Source organism: Triturus cristatus, chromosome 9 (assembly GCF_964204655.1).
Source record: "Triturus cristatus chromosome 9, aTriCri1.1, whole genome shotgun sequence".
Classification (NCBI taxonomy): domain Eukaryota; kingdom Metazoa; phylum Chordata; class Amphibia; order Caudata; family Salamandridae; genus Triturus; species Triturus cristatus.
The window spans coordinates 1,131,985,155-1,132,006,731 of record NC_140592.1 but is presented as its reverse complement, the minus strand read 5'-3'; the positions used below and the strand labels follow the sequence as shown (position 1 = coordinate 1,132,006,731).

At 50.6% G+C, this 21,577-nt stretch overlaps 2 protein-coding genes across 3 annotated transcripts in view; one reads left to right on the top strand and one right to left on the bottom strand.

Annotated features, from left to right (window-relative positions):
• LOC146799481 (heme-binding protein 1-like) overlaps positions 1-2,694 on the bottom strand; it is a 55,231-nt gene extending 52,537 nt beyond the window's left edge. The window contains exon 1 of the mRNA XM_085627036.1: positions 2,304-2,694. Within this exon, the coding sequence (XP_085483162.1) occupies positions 2,304-2,526 (223 nt within the window). The 5' untranslated portion in view covers positions 2,527-2,694. The remainder of the gene's footprint in view (positions 1-2,303) is intronic.
• The window catches only part of FANCM (FA complementation group M), a 797,274-nt gene that overhangs the window by 249,889 nt on the left and 525,808 nt on the right, over positions 1-21,577 (top strand). The gene's annotated exons all lie outside the window — the stretch shown is intronic.

Here is a 21,577-nt window from a genome sequence, read left to right as displayed (position 1 = left end):
TTTTCTATTTCTGACCTCGAGCTTCTGGATTGTAATTAAAAGAAAACTGCAATCCTCACCATGAACAGAAATAGGCTGGTGGAGGGCTGCAATGGCAGGGATTACTTTGGGCTCTTTTAAGCTCCTGCTTTTTTGCACTGATTTACCATCAGTTACATTATGTATTTGTGGTGACAGAGGGTCACAGTGGGAACTGGTCATCAAAATGAGTGTTATTAATAGAATTTAGGCATGATTGCTGAAGCCCATTGTTGCCCAGTGTACCTCCTCCTACTAAATGTATATTGAATGGACTTTAGAATTAATTTAAAAATGTTTTCTGAAGGCTAGTTTTGTAAAATCAGAGTTTCATCTTTGGGCTGGTTTTTGGGCTGATGCTGCTCTGGTTGGGCTGAATTTGGGCTTGTACTCGGGTAGCTTTGGGCTTGGGACGGATCTCAAAATCTGGCAACACTGCTGGCCTCTCCTGAGGAGTCAAGTCTGGGGCAGTGGCATTGCTGAGCGATTTCTGCAGGCTGCAGTAGAACCAACCTCTACGGGAGAGACCCTGCCACCACTGTGAATACTGGAGCCTGAGGGCGGTAAGAGATAAACGGTTGTCACGAGGGGAGGAAAGGATCTTTGGTGAGTGGCAGGGCAGTGGGCACAAGTCCTATAAAAAGAAGAGGGGGGACTAACCAAGTTAGGCAGTCAGCAAATGACATCATGACACGTGCCATCCATAGCTGCCAAGGTTTCAGATTGCTATGTGTGACATGTTCATAATTTCAGTGTGGTTATGAGTGACATTTGACACTTTCTTGCAAGTAAAAATAAAGCAATGAAGATGAGGAACCATAAATATCAGAAATTAGACCCATTTGAGCAACGAGAAACATTTAGAAGATCTAAAACTGCTGCAAACGCCTGCTTCAGCTGACTATAATTAAAATGACAGCTATGGACCTCTAGAAAGCAAGTCACATGGCTCCTCTAAGAATTAACACCAAAAAGAGCAAGGACCTACGGTTAGGCTGTAGAACCACTGGAGCGAAGCTGTGCAATAAGAGCCACTGACAATACAAGACAACAGTTTAGTAGAGAACACAGATCTTTACTGGACCCCACCAATGTAGAAGGGGCATTGCTGGGTGCACATGAGGCATTCAGAGTTGTAGTGGCATGAGCATCACCAGAGCCTGCCCTGATGTCCTGGCAAAAATATCTCTAGTGACACACAGCGAGGGACAAGTTACACACCAAGTGTAAATACACCAGACGACACTTCAGGCAAAGATTGCATTTTTTTTTCTGCCCATGGCAGAGAAGCAGCTTGGTCTTCAGTCGGGTATTTAGTCCACCCTGCATTGCTGTTTAAAGCCTGCAGCACTGCAGGTGTCGAAAGACCCCTAAATCTAACACCCCAGCTTCAGATCCAGATAAAGCAGGTAAGTGCAAAAGTAGTCTGTCTCGAGTCACAGTCACGACGCACGCTGATGAGAGTACCTGTCTGTGAACATGTGGCATTGCGGCTGTTTAGAGAGAGCTCAAATAATAAACCAGGCGAGAAGAATCGCTAAACTCCATGCTGCTCTCTCTGTCCCACAGGAGACCTGGGCCCAGACTATAACAGGGTGTGAGAGACCCTAACACAAATCTCAATTGCCTCAGGCCTATACCATAAATTCATTAGTCAGCTCACTCACGGACTCCGTCCACCACAGTGAGCATGTGTGTGATAGCATGATTGCTGGGCAAGCCTCGGTAGAACCTGTGAGACACCCATAGTAGTCACAGTCAGGCAGGATGACAAATATGTTTAAAAGTATTTTAAAAAATCACACCAGTTTAATTAAGCGAGTGGCCCCAGGGTGCTGTGCGCAGCCCTCTACAACTGCAAGTTCAGATAGTTAACACTTACTTGCACTAGTTAATTGAGCAGTGTAAAACTAGCATTCCAATGATACATGTGAGAAGCAGTTGTGCCCGAAATTTGACAGTGAGGTGAGATTCAAAATTCGATTCCGAGACTTAAGCTCACACAATCACAGGGCTACAGATGCCAGGGGCGGCAATCTGAGGGATAGCCCCGGGCGCCACAAGCTCTAGCTACGCCCCTGTGCTGTCTCCCTCAGCACCGACATCTGTCAGTGCCTCTGCGAGCTGGGAGGCTGAGTGGGTGTGTGACTAGTGCTGCTGTCTCCCTGCAGAGACAGCTGTGTGTCCTACCTCTCTATAGGGGTTACTCCGAGGTGTGAGGCTTGCTGGGGTGTCCCCAGCCCCGACAGCTGCTCCCTCCGCCCTCCCGCGCGCCGCCGTCTTACCTTCGGGCACGTCCACCTGGTGGCCCCGGCCCACGCTCTGCCAGTAGCTGAGGAGCCGCTCCTGCTGCTCGTCCTCCATGGGCTCCTCCTCCAGGCTGCCGTTGCTGTTGTAGGCTGAGTCGGAGCCCGCGTCCTCGGCCATGCTGTCCAGGTCCTCCAGGGTGATCATGGCCGGGGGTTCGGGTCCCCCGGCCCCGCTCATGCGACAGCCTTCCCGCTGCATGCCGGCGAGTTGCGTGGAGGAGCGCCCGCTGCCCGCCGAGTCCAGAGGCCGAGCCCGGCTTTAAAGCGATCCTGCAGGGAGGAGGCGCGGGAGACACGCACGGGGAGGGGATGTTTACAGGCCGGGATAGGCCGAGCCTGTCTCTGCCGCGCCCCTCCCCTTCTTCACAGGGGGAGGCGCCAGACGCGCGACTGCAGCACTCCGCCTCATCCGTGAGAGGGCTTCACGCACTCACTCCCTGCCCGACGAGACCTGCTACAACTCCATTCTCCTCTGTGAGAGGAGGAGGCAGTCACCGCCTGCCATAGGAGAGGTGGAGGATCCCCTTCTCATGTGTGGGAGGGCCTGACGCACTCACCCCCTGCCCCAGGAGAGATGCTGCACTCCCTGCCTCATCTGTTAGAGAAGAAGATCTAGTTACTATCCAAGGCAGATGCTGCACTTCCCGCCTTATTTGTGAGAGGGTCTGACGCACTCGCTGTCTGCCCTAGGAAAGGCGCTGCACTCCCTACCTGACCCGCGAGAGAGGCTGGTGCAGTCTGTCTACCCCATGGCGGATGCTGCACTCCTTGCTTGTACGTGGAAAGTAGTCACTCTTTCTTATGGGCCATTCTGCACTCCCTGTTTTATCTGTAAGAGAGGCTGGTTAAGTATCTGCCGGCCCGGGCGAGATGCCGACCTCCTGGTCTCATTTGGGACAGAGACCGGTGCAGTCATAGCCTGCCCTTGCTAAACCCCTGCTTCATCTGAGAGGGTCTGGCGCACGCACACTGCCACGGTAGAGGTGTTGCTTGCGTTATTAACACTTGTGAGGACGTCTGACGCCCGCCTTCTCTGCCCTAGAAGAAGCTGTGCTTGGTAGCTCATTTATTTAAGAGACTGGTGCAGTTCCTCTGTGAGACAGATTTCTCTCTGTCCTAGGAGAGATGCTACCCTCAGTAGTTCCCCAGTCACGGAGATCAGTGGTCGAAGTGGGGGAAAAAAGTAGGGGGGACTGTGGGCAGATAATCGGAGGGCGGGAATAACCCGAGGATTAGATCAGTGGGCGGAGTCAGAGGTGTGGCTAGAATGCTCAAAACATCCCACTTTTCTGTATTTGTTTGGCATTTCACTAACCAGTTACAGCTTAGTGTTATTTAATTCAACCAATGGATACACATGATTATTTAAGGTTTAATAGGAGTTATTGACTTTAAAAGACATGTTTCCAATCACAGAATGTCCCAAATATGCTTAAAAGTGGAAGCACATGACATTTTTTCTCTGAGCCATGGAGTTTCTGTCATCAGCACTTCTCCTCCCTTTTTCCACAAGAAGGGTTCAAACATGAATGGCAAAATATCTTAGTTTGCAAATGTTTTCCACATAACTTTGGCCCTGCCATATTTGCCACATAATATATCACCTGCTGCACAATTAGACCATTTTAACTAAACAATTGTAGCTCAAACGGATCAAAAGTTACAAAAAAAATTCACTTATGTTGATGCTATGTGGACGGCACTTAGCAAAGGTTGACTGATCACCTTTCTAACTGCTGTAGTTGTATGTTACACTGGTACAAATAAGGCAAAATCTTTCCAGAGACTGTTATCATGTGTAAAATGTCAAAATAATAAAGTATCAGAAAATATACTGCATTACGCTACAGCCTTTTTTTGCTGCATAATTTAGTCAACACTGCTGCATAATTTTGTCCTCCTTTGCTGCATAATTCCAGTGACCCCCCCCCCCCCAAAAAAAGCAGGCAGCACATGTTCTTGTGTATGTAGCAGAGAGACTGAAGTTTGCGAACTTAGTTTGGTGTGCTTGCAAACCCCGCATTGCCGATTCCTGGTGAGTTGCAGCTACTACTGCTGAAACAAGGCCAATGGAGGTACCAATGGGTGAGGCGGACTGGCCTCAAGAGCAGGGCCGGTGTTATTGCTGGTGGAGCCCTGTACGACAATGTTTGTTGGTGCCCCCCCCATGACTCCCTCTGACATGGATTCCTTCACTACCACCCTTTAACAGTGCCCCTCAAGTGTCCATAACCACACTCTCTCTCAGAAGCATTTAACTGGATTTACAGCGCCACTCATATCAGTGTAGGGTGTCGGAGCACTTTACATCACACACATTACACAGAGACAATTAATCATGTGTGTAAATCTCTGTACAGGAAATGTTACATAAGACAAAGGACTACAAGGTGTAGGAGCCACATGGCAACCATACTAGTAGGCAATACAGTTTATTAGTGATTGGTCTGGAGAAACACAAACTGAGAATGTAAAACGTATTACCATGATTGGGCTTCTCTTTAATAATCAGAATTGATTTCCATCTGAATTAGCACCTTTTGCAACGTTAGGATAATCAAAGATTGGGGAAAAAACCCATAACGCTCCAATTTTTACCTTGCAGTTTGCATGCAGCTCTTAGATGACAGTTAATAGCTCACTGTTCTATGTTAGGATTTTAACTTATAAACTGCAAGTAACAAAAGGATCTCTCTGACAAAAGGAGTGACTCACTGACCTATTTATATTATGTGAATTTTGTTTAATTTAATTAGAACACGAGCAGCAGATGGACACTAGGGGAGAATCAACGGATGCCAGATTTCAAGGGCAGACTGACGTGATGCTAACGTGGTGCACTGATGCAAAATGGTGATGGTGATTGATGTTTGGTGCTCAGGTGGTGACACTATATGGTGTGGATTGGAGGTACGTTGTGGATTGTGGAGTTATGGAGTTGAAATATGTTGTTTGGTGTTAATTATGCGGTGTGTATTGAAAATGTGTGGAGCTGGATTGTGTGGCCTGGAACTGTGGTGTTGAGTGAAATTGTGTCATGGTGTGGAGTGCATTTATGTTTATTGGTGGTATGTGGTATAGAGTGCATTTATGTGGAGTGTATTTATGTTGCATTGAGTAGAGATGGATGGATGGATCCTTTGCAGAGACCATGCACCTGCTGCACTCTTCTACATGACTCTGGGCCCCTCCAGTCTTGTCCTTTCCTGGCCTCAGAACGCACGTGTTCAGCTGAAGTAACACACAAAAGGAAATCATTACAACGGTTTTAATAGCAACACATTTAGATTTTGGAATGGAAACTTTTTCATTGGGAAAATCAAAGGACTTGGCCTGCCTTTGCAAATGAACCGTTTGAAATTTCAATTTTAAATGCACGCATTCCGGAGTAATAGCCCACCAAACCTTGCATCAGGGGTGCATGGGGTATATCCAGCAAGAGAAAGTGTGTGTGTTGGGGGAGTGGGGTGCAACCCATGGCCTTCTGTTATCTCCACCTTTGCTCGTGGCCTGCTGATGGGCGCGAGCATAGGCCGGGCCTCTGAGGGTAGACTGCTGAGTGCCGCCCGGGCTACAGGGACTCGCGCTCCGCTCCCAGAGGCGGGAGCTGCAGACAGAACCTGTCATCGAAAGAGTGCCTTTCCCTGCTGCGCACTCCGTTCCCTCTTAACCCCTTCGGACCGCTGCCCATGCCTCTCTGCGGTTCCCTCCCTGAATCATTGCGTCAGCGCAAACATTTCTGTGTGTCAAGAAACGCCGAGACGGTGCAAGCTGATAAGTTTGGCGCTAAACACATTGGGTGAATAACGTATGTGCCTTTTAATTCTAGACCACCGCATCAAATGCACGCACGCTCTCCCCTTCCATAATGGTGATGACACACCTGGATCACTGAGGCACACACGCGGTCGTGAGTGTGATAAATGTGATATCTACTGTTTCACTACATGGCAAGTAATTCGTCATAATCCATGCAGGCAGAGTAATGCCGAGAGGGAGGGTGGTGCCCCACGTTCATGGTTGTGACATCGGCAATTATATTACACTAAAAACATCCGAGTGTTTATTTTCTTAGCCATGTAATAACACGAACGCGTTCATAAAGCGCTTGCTCAAGAGGTCAGTGCTCCGACTGCTCAGCAAAGAAGAAGCCGCCCTGTTACCTTTCATTGAAATGTCTCCTTGTTCCGAGTCTGTGAAAGATGAAAGCCTGAGTTTGCTTTGGTCAGTGTGCCGCGGGCAGGTTTCAATAGCAGGGGGGAGGGGTTACACGTGTAGCATCCTAGCTAATGATTTAGTTTCACCGAACACCATCTCCTCACGCCAAATTTGCTGGACTAGATTATGTAATTTAAAAGTTTGCCTATTTTAACTTTGTCACATCTCCCAACAAATCTTTTATTTACATTTTTAAATTCAAATCTGCACATATAATGATTACATGTTATCATTTCTACAAAACGGTTTGGGATTGTGAAACGGAGCATCTCTCCAGCTTTCTAATTATTTTTATATGTTTAACAAATGAAGCAGACGCCAGCAGAATGGTCCGTGGACTGCACCACTGGGCATGGGTGGCGATAAAGAGGGGGGTTATTGTGTCCTCTGTGGAACTATGGAGCTGTCCCCTGTAAATGTGAGGAGCTCCACCGGTCCTTCTTTTCCTTCTCTTTCGGCCACATTTTTCCTGCATTTATGAAAAAAATGCAAGTATCTGAATGTAAGAAAGTTAACTGGGCTGGGTGAGATGATGCCATCTGATTTTGTACTTTATCAGGCACGTTTGTGCGCATATTTTATGTAGCGCTAAAGCCAGTCGTGCAAATGAAGTGAGGCGCTAAGTGGTCTCTGTAGATCCATCTGTCAAAATGTGACCTTACTTTCTCAATCCCCTCATCTGCAAAGAGTGCCCTCTTGAAAAACTGTTGTTGTTTAGTGCAGTTTGCCAAAGCCCTAAAGTGGTACTCCGATGACCTCGAAGCACTATAAGATTCTGAAGGTGTTGTATCTCTGTTTTCCGAAACAGAAAGCGAAGCATCTGTGTGATGATTACTTCAGCTAGGCTTTTGCCAGGGAATGGAGGCTGAAGCAGCCGGTTAACCACAACAGGTATTAAATTGACATATCGGAAGACGCATTAAAAATGTATGTGTGCGCATGGTGACCAGATGACACTCCCTGTTCAAACCACACACACAGATTCCTTCAACCAGAGGAGCTCTGTTCACCACAGCTATGGAGCAAATGCTTAAGCCGCCCATCAAGGAACCGGTTCTAATTCAAACTTTCGCACTTGTCCAACATGTGTGATCCTGGACAACTCACTTTATCCCGAAGGTCCCAAATCCCTTATCTACAAACATTGAGAAAGCAGGTGACAGGCATGACTGGAGACAGCCAATCCGACTGTATCTAGCACAATATATAGTCCTCCAGAGGTCTCACTAGACATTTGGCACCTTTCTTTTTTTGAAAATGGTTATCTGATCTCTGAGAAAACACGTGTTGGACACTGTTTCCGTGCGGCCTGTTACAGCAATCAAATAAAAGAAAGAAACACGAGACATGGTAAAAAAAAAAGAGCGAATCAGAGGCAGTCAGGAAGACAATGCAGCTGAGCTGGGCAAATAATTACATGCTTGATAATGTACCAGTTCTAGAAATAGTAATGAGATGCCTTCACGATTCTACTTTCAATACTATCAATAAGACCTTTTTATATAACGCTTCTGCCAAAGTTACGCGCTTCGTAGCATTGCGGACTTGTTGCTTAAAGAGTTTTCTCTTAAATATGGGGTGCGTTAGAGCCTCAAAAACATTGGAAACTTTAGATCGGAAAATGTATGGCTGATATGCGCGCACACATTCTTCACACAACTGTTAACGAGTCTGCCTTGCTGAACTAGCTGCTCCCAAGCAGGCAAATGTAAACAAGCGCGTGGCCACGCTAATTGAAACATTCCTAAAGGTCATTTCCTACTGCAGCACTTGCACGCTGCCTAGGCACACCCTAAAAAACACGAGCACCATCTGTTTGCAATTACCGCCAACGCGATAATTGGAAACAGATGGGGTTAGAGCTCGCTCCCGCGGACCCTAGGCCATCAACCAAACAAGGTGGGACAATCACCTGCCTTGCACCAATTGCATGCTGTGTTTTAAAAAAAGACACATGCACAGGCCAATTGTGGGCTAAGAAAAAAAAAAGCACACGCACAAGCGTGTGTTCAAAGCTCAAAAGCCCTTACTTAAAGCCTCGCAGAGCAGTGCATGCGCGCTGGCTCAGGCGAGACCTAAAAAAGCCTGTTCCCACAAATCAGTTAAAGATGAAATGGGTATGCTGCCACTACCGTGCTCATGTTACTGAACTCCAGGTATTGTATTGTAATTGCATTTATATGGTGCTTACTACCCCCGATGAGGCCTTAAAGTGCTTTTTCTGCGTGTAGCACGCTACTCCGGAACCCATAAAGGATTAGAGGTGAATTAAATAGTGAAATATGAAAGTAATTTAAGTGGTGGATATGAAAGTTAGTTATTTGGATTGAGAAGAATAGTGGTGTAATAGAGGGAAAAAGGTTTGCATTTATATAGCGCTTGCTACCCATGATAAGGTGTTGAAGTGCTTTTTCGGCGAATAGTACGCTACTCTGGAACCCATAAAAGATTAGTAGTGAATTAGTATAGTGAAAATATGAAACTCGTTTGAGTGGTAGATAGGTTAATCAGTTATCTGGACTGAGAAGGATAGAGGGATAAAGGTTTGCATTTATATAGCGCTTACTACGACTTACGAGGCGTCATAGAGCTTTTTCTGCAAGTAGCACTCCGGAACCCATAAAGGATTAGCGGTGAATTAGTATAGTGAGATATGAAATTAATTTGAGTGGTGGACATGTTAGTTTGTTATTTGGATTAAGAAGGATAGTGGAGGGATTGCAGAAGGGAAAACATTTGCATTTATATAGCACTTGCAACCCCTGATAAGGTGTTGAAGTGCTTTTTCGGTGAGTAGAACGCTACTCCGGAACCTATAAGGATTAGTAGTGAATTAGTATAGTGAAAATATGAAAGTAATTTGAGTGGTGGATATGTTAGTCATAAGCCCTCTACCACTCTAAGGGTAGCGCTTGGTGCGCTCTTCTCGGTCCGACAAGACCAGGAGACACACCCAGGTCATGGCACACAGGCATGATCCATGTTTACCCATGAACAAAGATCAGAACCAGGGACCCAGATATCAATGCAGCTGGTGCACTCAGGGCAAGGGGTGCACGTCCATCACCATGCAGGGGTTCTTGGTCCCAACACACTCCTTCTATAATTTCTGGTGGGCTAGTGATCACTGTCCTACTCCAAAGTGACACACCGGACTGTGCTTTTGTAAATTCACAAAGTGTACTTGAGTGTATACATAACCACTTGTATTGCCAGTACCCCATGCCCAGGTTTCTTTTTTGTTACAAGCACCACTCATTGGCCTTATCCTACCCTTTATTGGGGGCACATCAGCAGTCGGGTATAGCTTGACAGCGAGTATGCCCAGACATAGGTCCGTGCTCACTGTGTATCTGGAACCTAGATACACCCAACTGAAGAGCCCCAATAAGAGCAAAACAGGTCTTAAGTTGCATGTGTTCTGGGTCAGGGAAGACATAGCCTGGCAGTTCAGGCTGGACTGTACCCACTAGAGCAGGATTAAGATTTATTTGCGTATGGCTGGGTCCAAACTGAGGTGGCATGGTGGGCAAAGAACAATGGAATGGAGTGCGGTCTTGAACAATTGCCAGTAGCTGAAATGAAATCAAGCATTCCATCCAGCACCATGCAGTTGCCGCCCTCCGACTAAATTATATCACGGAATTGACTCTCCTGGCAGTCACTGAAGTCTTGAGAGCCCTTGATCAAGGCTGTTATTCACCACCCATTCTTAAAGACCTTTCTGTAGCTAGCATTCAGTTTGGTCTCTTACCCCCATTCTACTACAAAGGCTGAGTCACACTGGTGTCTGTGTTCAAGCTGTTAAATGGCTGGCTTCTTTTCTAGCAGGCGGGTTTCAGTCGCTCTCTTTCCCCTTATACCAGCTCCTAGCAAATTCAATCAAGGTATTCCGCAGGGCTGTGTCCCCTTCCACCTCAGCTTCAAGAATTTAAATCTTCATATTCCACAGTGCTCTGCTGTAAGCAGCTACACTGTTACATTTTTACACTTCTCCTCTGGCATCATGTCTCAAATCCTTTATTTTTAAAATCATCTTGTATGTGGAAGTCGCACAGCTGATCTTATTCATTACAGACAACTAGACCTGCACTTGTCACTTTTCAATCCTGTTTATAAGTGGTCGTTAACTAGATGAATAGTAACTGCTTAAAATTTAACAGTCCTAAAACTAAGATCTTGATTTTTGGTAAACTTGTGCCTATCTGGTCGAATCAATGGTGGTTAGCTGAACTAAGCTTACCCCGGTCCCCGCTTCCGCTAAAAGCCTTGAGGTCTGGTTAGACACCAACCTCTGATTTGAGGATCAGTATTCCAATGTTGTGGCCTACTTCTTCCTTACCCTGAGAACTGTGTCGAAGGTTCTTACTCCCACATTCAAACAGAAAAATCCTTGTATATTCGCTAGCTGCATCGAATTGGTCTATGGCAACATTCTGCATTTGGGCCTAACCAAATACAAAATTCAGACTGCAGAGTTCAAAATGTTGCAGCACCCCTTGATCTGAATTTGCCACAATGCCAATTTGTATCCAATCACTTGGAAAAAATCTTCATTTACTCCCGAAGCGGAAAATATGCTGGTTCAAAACAGGGTGTTTTGTGTTTCGTGCCCTTAGCAAATGGATGCCTGAGTTTTTAAGAATCTCTTGTAAGCATTGTGTCTTCCAGAACTTTGAGATCCTCCAACACCAATCTGATAAGCAGCCCCCCAAAAATCAGACTATTGCGTATGAGTGGTTGCGCCTTCACTTTATTTGCTGCCAAGTTCTGGAACTCATTAGACCGGTGTACGTTTCCTGCAAGTGGAACACGTTTTCCTGGAGAACCCCCCCCCCCTCAAAACTTGACTATTCAAGTACTAAGCCTTCCTTTATGTACTCCTAAGGCAGTGGGAACTTTGGGGGCAGGATACCCAAATGGGTGAAAGTGAACTCTACAAATTCCTCATTTATTCAGTTAGTCATTATCCCAGTTGCATAAAAATGTCAATCTAGTAAAACGTTATCAGTTCTCTGCATGAAAAGATATAATCTGTTGGAACAACGGAAGTATTTTACGGAAATTACTGAAAATGTACAATTCCCAGTACCATTCAAAACAAAATTAAACTGAAATACAGCAAACTAAACTCATGATATTAACATATTTTTAACATCACTGGATGTTAAAGCAACCGGATAATTGGTGCATATAGGACTCATTCTTTGAAACAAATATCTGTTCTGAGCCTGTTTTGTTTGTGCATACTTTAAGTCAAGGTTTCTACCCTCCAAACAAAAAAACACACACACACTCTCACACACTCACACTCTCTCACACTCTCTCTCTCTCTCTCCCCTCTATAATTGCAGTTTTCTTCACATTAACAAACCTGGAGAGAGGAGACCTCCGCCAGCCACGTCCCATTCCACAGAGGCGTCTGTCTGGTCAGTTTCTGGTTCCATTTGACATGTCTTAGCGCAGCACGCCAGGCCACAAGCACCACCCTGGTGACCGGGGGGAGAGCCTGCGGCACTGGGCTCCCATACAGATAGGCTTGGAGCTGCGAGAAATCTAACGCCCAGAGTTCCACTCTGTAAGCCGGGTCGGACCAGCCGCCCGCGAACCAGTCGTGGATCACGATAAGCCATGTGGCCAGGTAGTAGAGGTGAAGATTAGTCACACCCATGCCCCCGTCATACGGTGGTATGCGGCAGTGTGCCAGAGACATCCGCGGCCTCTTTCCTCCCCATAAAAAACGGGTAATGACCCCGTCCAGCTCCCGAAACCAGCTCCCTGGGAGATACAAGGTAACATTCTGTAGTATGTATAGGAAGCGGGGGAGGACCATCATTTTGAAAAGGGCCCTTCTGCCAAGAGGGTTCAGAGTGAGAGATTGCCAATTCTTAAGGTCCGCCTTTGCCCTAGTCACTAGAGGGGTGAAATTAAAGGCCCACTCAAGCTCTGGATGTAGAGCAATCCATACCCCCAGGTACTTAAAGGATTGCCTACGCAGAGGGATAGATGTTTGCCAATCGAAGCACTCACGTGATGGGTGCAAGGGGACCAGCGTGGATTTTGCAGAGTTGAGTCTGAGCCCAGAAATTTGCTCGAAGGCCTCAAGAGCATCCAAACATCTCAGGCCAGAGCACTCGGGGTCCGCCAGAAAGAGGAGAACTTCATCCGCGTATAAGGCTATTTTGTCAATCTGGGTCAGATCCCAGGCCCAACCCCGGATGAGGGGGTCTTGGCGGATGAGGTAAGCCAGGGGTTCCATCGCCAGGGCAAAGAGAAGCGGGGAGAGAGGACAGCCCTGGCGGGTACCCCTCTGGATAGGGAATGACTCCAAGAGCACGCCGTTGATAAGGACCCTAGCCCTAGGAGCTGAGTACAGGACCCGGATGAGACGACGGAACATGGGTCCGAGCCCCATCCTCTCCAACACTTCTGCCAGATATCCCCAATCCACCGTATTGAAGGCTTTCTCGAAGTCTAGGAAGAGCATGGCAAGATACGGGGTGAGGCGGTGACGGTGTGCCAGAGCAAGGTGGAGGCGACGTATGTAGTGCCTCATACCCGTGGCAGGCATAAAGCTGCATTGGTCAGGGTGCACCAGCGTTTGCAAGAGGTGGCGAAGTCTCTGAGCCGCTACAGTGGCAAAGAGTTTGAGCTCCGTATTAATGAGGGAGATAGGGCGGTAGTCCGTGCAAGCAAGGGAGGGCGGCTGCGTCTTTGGAAGGACTACTATAGTGGCCACGTCTGTCTCGGGTGGGAAGGACCCCGCCTCCATTACATGTTTGAACAACTCAAAGTACGAAACCAAAGTGTCTTGGTAGGTCGCATAATACTCTTGGGGGAAACCGTCGGGCACGGGCGTTCTGCCGGAGCGCAACAGTGAAATTGCCCCTTGAATCTCATCTGCTGAGATGGGGCGGTCGAGAGATTCAGAATCTGTCGGGGGAAGACGGGGCAATTGAGTCCCAGTGTCAGCCAGTAGGGCCGCCAGGGAAGACTGGGGGGCTCGGGTAGTAGCCGGCAAACGTACGAGCAATGTCCCGGGAGGTGACGCAGGGAGCCCCCCCTTCACCCCGTATCTCAGGAATAATACGGTTGGCCCTGGGATAGGACACTAAATTATGCAACAGTTTGCCATTTTTGTCGCCCCAGCCATACACGCGTGCGACCGAGGAGCGCCAGAGCGTTTTGGCAGATTCCATTGAGAGCTGACAGATCTCCTCCCGGATCAAAGTGAGCTGTCGAGTGGAGTCCGCATCATCATGGTCCGTTTGGGCACCTTCTAGCCACGCCGCTTGGGCTTCCAGCCGCACCAGCTGGGCGGACTGCTCCGCACGCTTCGCGTGGACCAGACCTCTACCCACCCCTCGCATCACAGCCTTGCCGGCCTCCCACAGGGTCCCCGGCGAGGAGACCGAGCCCACATTGGTGGAGAAGTAATGTTTCAATTCTTGCCCGAGGGATTCAACAAAGTTCGCATCTTGCAGGAACCAGGCATTCATCCGCCATACCGTGCGGGTGCCGTTAAAGGGGTTTCCGAGACGGAGGGAGACGGGGGAGTGGTCTGAGATGCCCCTCGGTAAGATCGCGGCCCCGGACAGCAACTGACAGTCTGTGGCACGTAACAGAAGCAAATCAATACGAGAGTGCGTGTTGTGGGCTGCTGAGGTGTGCGTGTTTTGTTCCCTACAGGGATTCCACACTCTCCAGGCGTCGCAGAGGCCCAGGGCAGAGGACTGGTCAGATAGTCGCTTCGCAGAAGACAAACGGGAAAAAGATGGGGCGCCCGTCGTGTCACGCGAGGGCTGCAGGACCGCATTAAAGTCACCCCCAACCACCGTCAGACCCTCTGGAAGGCAGGCGAATACCAGCGTTAGTTGATGAAGGGTAGGGGCCAAGCTGACGGGAGGAATGTAGGTACACAGAAGATTAAGGGGAAGCCTCTCGATCCTGCCCGTCAGCGCCACATACCGGCCCTGTGAGTCAGATTCGGCCTGTGTCAAGGTGAAGGGAAGCCCCTCCCGAAGCAGTAAGGCCACCCCCCGGAAGCCTCGAGTGAAACCAGAGTGCCAAACCCTATCGAACAAGGAAGTGACATCGGGAGCCCAACAGGTGTGTTTCCTGCAGGAGCAGGACATCAGGGGCATGACTCTGGGCGCTGCGAAGAACCGCGGTGCGTTTAATCCAGTCCAATAGCCCATTAACGTTCCAGGAAAGTATGTGCAGGGTCCTATGCAGAGTAGGCGCCATCCTGTTGGGTAGTGTGTGGGAGGCACAACAGCTGTGCAGGCACCCCCAGGACCCAAGGGAGACAATGATCTGTGCGTGAGGCCGCTGCGCATGGGGCGCGTGGGCTGGTGAGTCTCATGACATCATCGAGGGCAGTTGTGCGTGGGCGTCTACCAATGAAAACAAGGAACAGCGGCCCGTGGGCAGCTAAAAACAACAAACATTCGGAGGACAACGGTCCCTCCCCCCTCCCATTCCCCCCAACTCCCCCCATCCTACACTTCTGAAAAGGAAGCATCTGTCGCCCTGGAAACAAAACAGTTCAAAACAACAGCCTCTCAAACAGACTAGGTGCTAAGCTAAAACGGTTAGCGAAACAAGAACATGGTGAAGATGGACCCCCCTCCTTATGTACGGATACAGATTCAACCTCCGCTGCCATTACACCTTGGGCTACATACATCAGGGATAGCAAGTAAGTCGTTCAGCATGTGTAAGCCCCGGGATCAAGGCATCCCCCGCCTCAACCAGCACAAGTGGGATGAATGTGCAACGATTGCTGCCAGCCGGCTAGAGAGTAAGTTTGAGGACTGGTCCCAATACCGGTAGAAATCCCGAGGCCGCGTCGCCTCTGCCTGAGAGATTGTAGGAGTAGTCATGCACCAGAGCTTAAGAGGCATGGAGCGCCGGGCTCCTGGAGAGGTCGGAGTTGGATATCACCTGACGGGAAGCCTCTGCGGGGCCTGGCTTGTCGCTCAAATCCGGCAGCGGGGCAGGCGGGTCGGGGGAACAAGAGCCCCGAGTCGAAGCCCGGGAGCAAGGGCACCCAGACGCAACACATCCGACGGGGACGTCCCCCCTGACGATCATGTTTCTTACGGGACCTGGTCCGGCGCCTCTGAGGCTTAGGCTTAGGCGGGAACGGACGTGAAGGGGCCCTCTGGTCAGGGGAGGAGGACGACCGATCCAGTAGGGGCCGCTCCTCCGTGAGCCAGGTCCAAGCCGCCTGAGGGGTATCAAAAAGATCGTTTGGTTTTGAAAGAGGACTTTGAGCCGGGCCGGAAAGAGAAGGCCGTAGCGAAGACCCATGTTCCGGAGTTTCTGTTTTACCTCGTCATAGGTTCGCCTCTGAGCCTGCAACTCCCTGGTGTAGTCCGGGAAAACCATGATGCGGATGTTCTGAAACTGCAACGGGCCCTGTGCTCTGGCCGCTCCTAGGATGGCATCTCTATCCCGGAAGTTAAGGACCCCGAGGATTATGGGTCGGGCAGGGGCTCCGGGCGGAGGCTTAGGAGCCAAGGAGCGATGGGCCCGCTCGACGGCGAACCAGTGTGAAAGGGAGTGCTTAGGCATCCACGAGCGCACCCAGGTTTCCACAAATGTGTCCACTCGACCCTGTTCCACTCCCTCAGGAAAGCCCACAAGGTGGAGGTTGGTGCGACGTGACCTATTTTCGGCATCCTCAGCCCGGCGGTGGAGCTCCGAGGCCTGGGTCTGAAGACGCGCCACCTGGGTCTCAAGTTGGCCGATGTCGTCCTCCACAGTAGAGATACGGGCCTCCGCCTCCGTGACTCGAGCCGTCACGTTGCGCAGATCTTGAAGAAGGAGGGCCATGTCGACCCTTACTTCTCCGATCTTATTTTAACAGATGTTTGCGATGCGCCTATCGCTTGCAGGATGGTGGTGAGGTCGCCTCCGTGCACGCCCGACCCAGCGAGTGCCCCGCCGCTAGGGTCTCTGTCCGCCGTGGTGAATCGGTCCATTTTCGTTTGGGTTTGGGAGGCCGAAGCCTGCAGGGTGCGACTCTTGCCCATGGCCACCCGAGCCAGATCCTCTCGACACCGGGCGAGCGAGCAAACTGTCCGCGGAGGAGGAGGGGGAGCCGTCGACACCCAGACCGTCGATACTCCGGTCCGGGCGCCCAAGATCCCCCACCGTGCCCCAGGGAGACAGGCCCGGCTCGACAAGTCAAGCGCTGTGATGGACCGTGGGCAGTGTTCCAGTGGAAAAGGGCCACCCCTTCAGGCGACTACTGTGGCAGCAATGTCCAAGACCAGTCCCCCCGTCCAAGCAGAGCAACCTCACCCAGAGGGGGCAGGAACGAACGGGCTGCTCAAGGGGGGGAGAGGCCCGAAAGCAGATGTGAAGGGGATCCTCAAACTCCTACCATCCGGTCTGAGGACGCCCCCCGACCAGGAGCGCGGTGAGGAGGGAAGCGAGGTCCGTAAGACCAACAAGCAGGGGCAGGAGGCGTCTTCTCGCCAACACCTGATACGGTGGCCGAGTTCCACTCCAACGGCCCTTCTCCGGAGGCCTCCAACGGCCGAGGGTCAAGGGAAACACCCCCAACCCCTGGCTCCCGAGGATCCGAGAGCGTCTGAGTGCCCACAGGACGTCCCACGGTGCCGGGAAGGGGGCCCGGGCGGCCCAGGCGATCGCAACCAGTGGTGGTCAAGGAGCTAGCCAGTCGCCGGCTCTGAAGACGGATAGAAGACTGTAGGGGGAGCAGAAGCGTATGGCGACAATGGAGGGAGAGGAGGGGGGGGCGGGGGCTCTAAGTCACCCGTCCGCCCCGCCACCCGACGTGGTAGCCGATCCCCAACCCCACTCACCAGGGCCCTCCACAGCGCAATCAGCGGGCCCCTAGACTCGTCTCCGCAGCCTCCAGCATCCCCGGGAGCCCGATCAGGCCCCCAGCCGGACCCAGGGCCCGCCCCCGATCTGGTAGCCGAACAACCACGCACCTCCAGGCCTCCTGGCCCTACCCGCGGCAGGCGGGAGGGGGGAGGCTCCGTAAGCACTGGCCAGGGGGCCCAGCAGCAAAGGCTAAGTCGTGCACTACTACCCCACAGGCCAAAAGTCTGCCGCAGACCCGAAGCAGGCCCCGGTGTCCCCGGGGCTGAACTGCAGAGAGCTGTGCGCGGGGCCCCCCTAGGCAGTGGCGACAGGCAGGCACCCAAGTAGTCCATGGCCACGGGCCCCCTCCGATGGTAGATCAGGTGTGGGCCAAGGGGGGAGGAAGGGCGCCAAAGTATTCAAGGCGGGAAGGCCGCCGCTAAGGTGGGCCAAGACCCACAGCCCCAGCCGTCCAGGCCTCCCCAAAGACAGTCCTGGCCTCTCTCTTTCAGCTATTGCATGGGCGTTGCTGGGCAGACAGAGCTACCCTTCTCCAGCCCCCCCTCCAGCAGCAGTAACGGCACCAGTCTAGTCCGCCGCGGCCCCCGCAGGCCGCACCCCCCGCAGTTCAGGCCTCGTCGCTCAGGGAGATGGGGGGATAATCACACAGCAGCACGTGGGAGACCCGCGGGGGCCCGCAGGTCCCAGGCGCGGCCCGCCACAGTTCAAGCCTCCCCCGACACCGCTGCTTGACACGGGCAGCCGAGCACCCTCACGCCCCGGGCTCCGCACTCACCGCACTCCGGCCGACGGGCCTTGACAGGCACCAGCCTCCTCACCTCGGCACCGGGAAAGCCGCTCCCCGCGGTTTGCAGCCACAACGATGGAGACTCTGACCCTGAGCGCCCCTCTGCCACTCCGCTGTCACAGCAACCGGGCGGGCCACACCATGGAGAAGTCATCGGTGTCAGAGCTCTCGCAGCGCCAGAGCGGGACGCCAGCGGGGCCGCCATTTTGTAGATACCGCGGCGGGCCGGGAACACAGAACCTGCTGAGAGGGCTCCGATCCTGGGCGCTGGCCCTCCGGGGCGAAGCAGGTAAGGCCCAGAGACTGCAGCAGTTGATAACGAGGGTGGATGGTTGCGGTTGGTGGCAGATAGAAGGCGGATGACGGAGGGATCCAGAGCACTCTCAAAGTGCGACCGCCATCTTGACGGCTTCCAAACTCTGTGTCTTAAGGCGGTGTTTCTATGTCAGAGGTTTTCAAACTTGGGGCAGGGAATGTTGAATATATCTTATAGGGATTACCAGGCACTGGCGAAGAGGAGCATTTACTAGGCTTGTAGAGAACCGAGACAAATATCATGCTTAACAGTGATGTGTTTTAGTGAAATTAAAATTATCAATTCTGTAACAGGCATCAGTAATGTATTTTTTTCTAGAGGACCCTGATGATTTCTTTTATTCATTTTTTATACCAGGGAAGGGTGTCTTAAAAAGTTTGGCGACTACCGCTCTATGGCTTGGCACACCCCAGGTCAGCTTCTTTGTGCACTTATCCCCCCCCCCACTTTCCTAGTTGCCCTTTCTTTACTCTTATTCCCCTTAGATTCCCTTCAGTTGTATACTTATCCCCAAGAATACACATTTGTCAGATTTAGTCATAGTGGAGATTGACACCACTTGAAGACAAGAGTATTGTGGTCTTGAGAGCTTCCCTGAAAGATTCAACTGAAGTGGACAGCTGTCTGCTTACAGAGACATACTGTGGGATTCCCAAGAGTTTACCTGGTTTGAGTTTAAAGACTGCCCATTGCTTGCCATTGACTTGTTTTACTGGCACTCCTGTTTGCTTGCTTTCTGTTCGATGGCTTTCCTTGTTTCATCCTATCCATCTTGCATTTGTCCCTCTCATCTCTTTGATTGGCTGGCTTTTATACTTTCTGGGCTTGCTTTTCGGAAACAACTTTTTTTCTTTTTGTTTAAGCACTACATAAGTCCAGCTGTCTTGCTCTTTCTCGCCCACTTGCTTCTCTCCCCGTACCGACGCTCATTTCTCTCTCTCCAATGAGCTTCGCCCACCGTCCTCCATGTTGCTCTTTCACCCATGTGTTTCTCAATTTGCCCTGTGATCTCTCCCTCATGTTGCTTGTCCCCGCAGTGTTGCTTATCCTCTGCCCATTCCTGCTAGTCACTCATCCTATTTCATGTTTTTTTAAAGCGCTTTCACACTACTTTTTTAAAAATGTACTGATCTATCTCGAATCGGTAATTGGAAATAAATAAATGGCCTGGTCTTTTGGAGGCATGTGCATGCGTTTTAAACACATGTGCTCGCCTACAAAATGATGCAGCGTCATCACATTTTTTTTTGCCATTCTGAATGGCAGTAATGATGCTGTACAGCATGGCTTAAAAAAAGACTGGCAAAGGATATAGGTCTCATAGGCGAGACCTATTGGCTTTACCAATGCTTGTTACTTTTTTGGTTTAAAAGCATTCGTGCAGATACTGGATTCCTTACACATTGCAGCTGCACTCACTGTGCATCCTGTGGGAAAAAGCTTGGCCCACTGACCACTTCTGATAATATTTTTGCCTATCTAAAGAAATTGTGGCTTGGTAACAGTCTCATCACCTGCACAGGCACATTAAAAATTGCGTGGCCATATTTTTCTCTTGGAATTTACAATGTACAATTTTGTACTGCTAACATGATTCTGATGGTCGTTATGTGTATTTTCCAACATTAATTGACAAATCTACCATGCACTTCTTTAATATCTATGCCCCTACACAAGATGATTCTAATCTTTGGAAAACCGTTTTCCCCCCCAGAACTTTGCTCATTGGAAATGTACCTATTATCATAGGAGGTGAGGTTAATAAAATATCTGACCCCCATTTGAGTAGAATTTCGACAGTGAAATTACATTCCCAAAGGTCCCACGTAAAGTTTAAAGCATTCCTACGTAATAATACATTCATTGATTATTCAATCAAATCAATCAATCAGGTGTTTGTTAAGCGCGACTACTCACCTGGAAGGGTCTCAAGGTGCGGGGGGGGGGGGGTTGCAGGTTCCAGTCCATCAAGGAGGGTGTCTGTCGAAGAGCCAGGTTTTGTGGTTTCTTGGGAAGATGGGAATCGATGTTGTCTGTCTGAGGTGGAGCGGAAGGTCGTTACAGGCTTTGGCTGCGAGGAAGGGGAAGGTGCGGCCTCCCGATCTGGTCTTTCTGGCGCGTGGGACCACGGCATAGTAGAGCTGGGCTGATCGTAGGGTCCTTTGAGGTTCGTGGAATTTGAGTTGGCTGTTAAGGTATACTGGTCCGGTGTCGTGGAGGGCCTTGTGAGCGTGGGTGAGCATCTAGAAGGTGACTCTAGCTTCGATGGGGAGCCAGTGGAGTGTGCGCAGGTGCTTTGGATGTTCTGTAGCTTGCGGGTTAGGTTTTTGTTTATTCCGGCATAGTGCGTTGCCGTAGTAGTCTGCTGGTGACCAGGGCATGAGTGACTGTCTTTCTGTGTTCAAGGGGGATCCATTTGAAGGTCTTGCGTAGGAGACTGAGGTTGTGAAACCAGGGGGATGAGACGGAGTTGATCTGGCGGTCCATTTTGAGCACTGAGTCCAGGATGATTCCCAGGTTGCGTGCGTGGTCCGTGGGTGGGCTTCCGAGGGCGGGGGGCCACCGGGTGTTGTTCCAGGCATCGGGGTTTGGGCCCATGATGAGTACTTCCCTTTTGTTGGTGTTTAGTTGTAGGCAGCTGTTTTTCATCCATTTGGCAACAGCTTCCATACCTTCTCGAAAGTTGTGTCTGGCAGTGTTGGGTTCGTTGGATAGGGAGAGGATGAGTTGGGTGTTGTCTGCGTATGACACAATGTTGAGTCCGTAGGTTCTGACGATGGGGGCAAGCGGAGCCATGTAGACGCTGAAGAGCGTAGGGCTGAGGGAGGACCCCTGGGGGACTCCGCAGGTGGTTGGTGTAGGGTCAGAGAGGAAAGGGGGGAGTCTGACCCACTGCGTTCTGCCAGAGAGGAAGGAGCAGATCCAGACGAGAGCTTTGTCTTTGATCCCTGCGTCGTGGAGTCTGCTTATTAGGATGCGGTGAGACTGTGTTGAATGCCGCTGAGAGGTCGAGGAGGATGAGGGCTGCTGTTTCTCCTTTGTCCAGTAGGGTGCGGATGTCGTCTG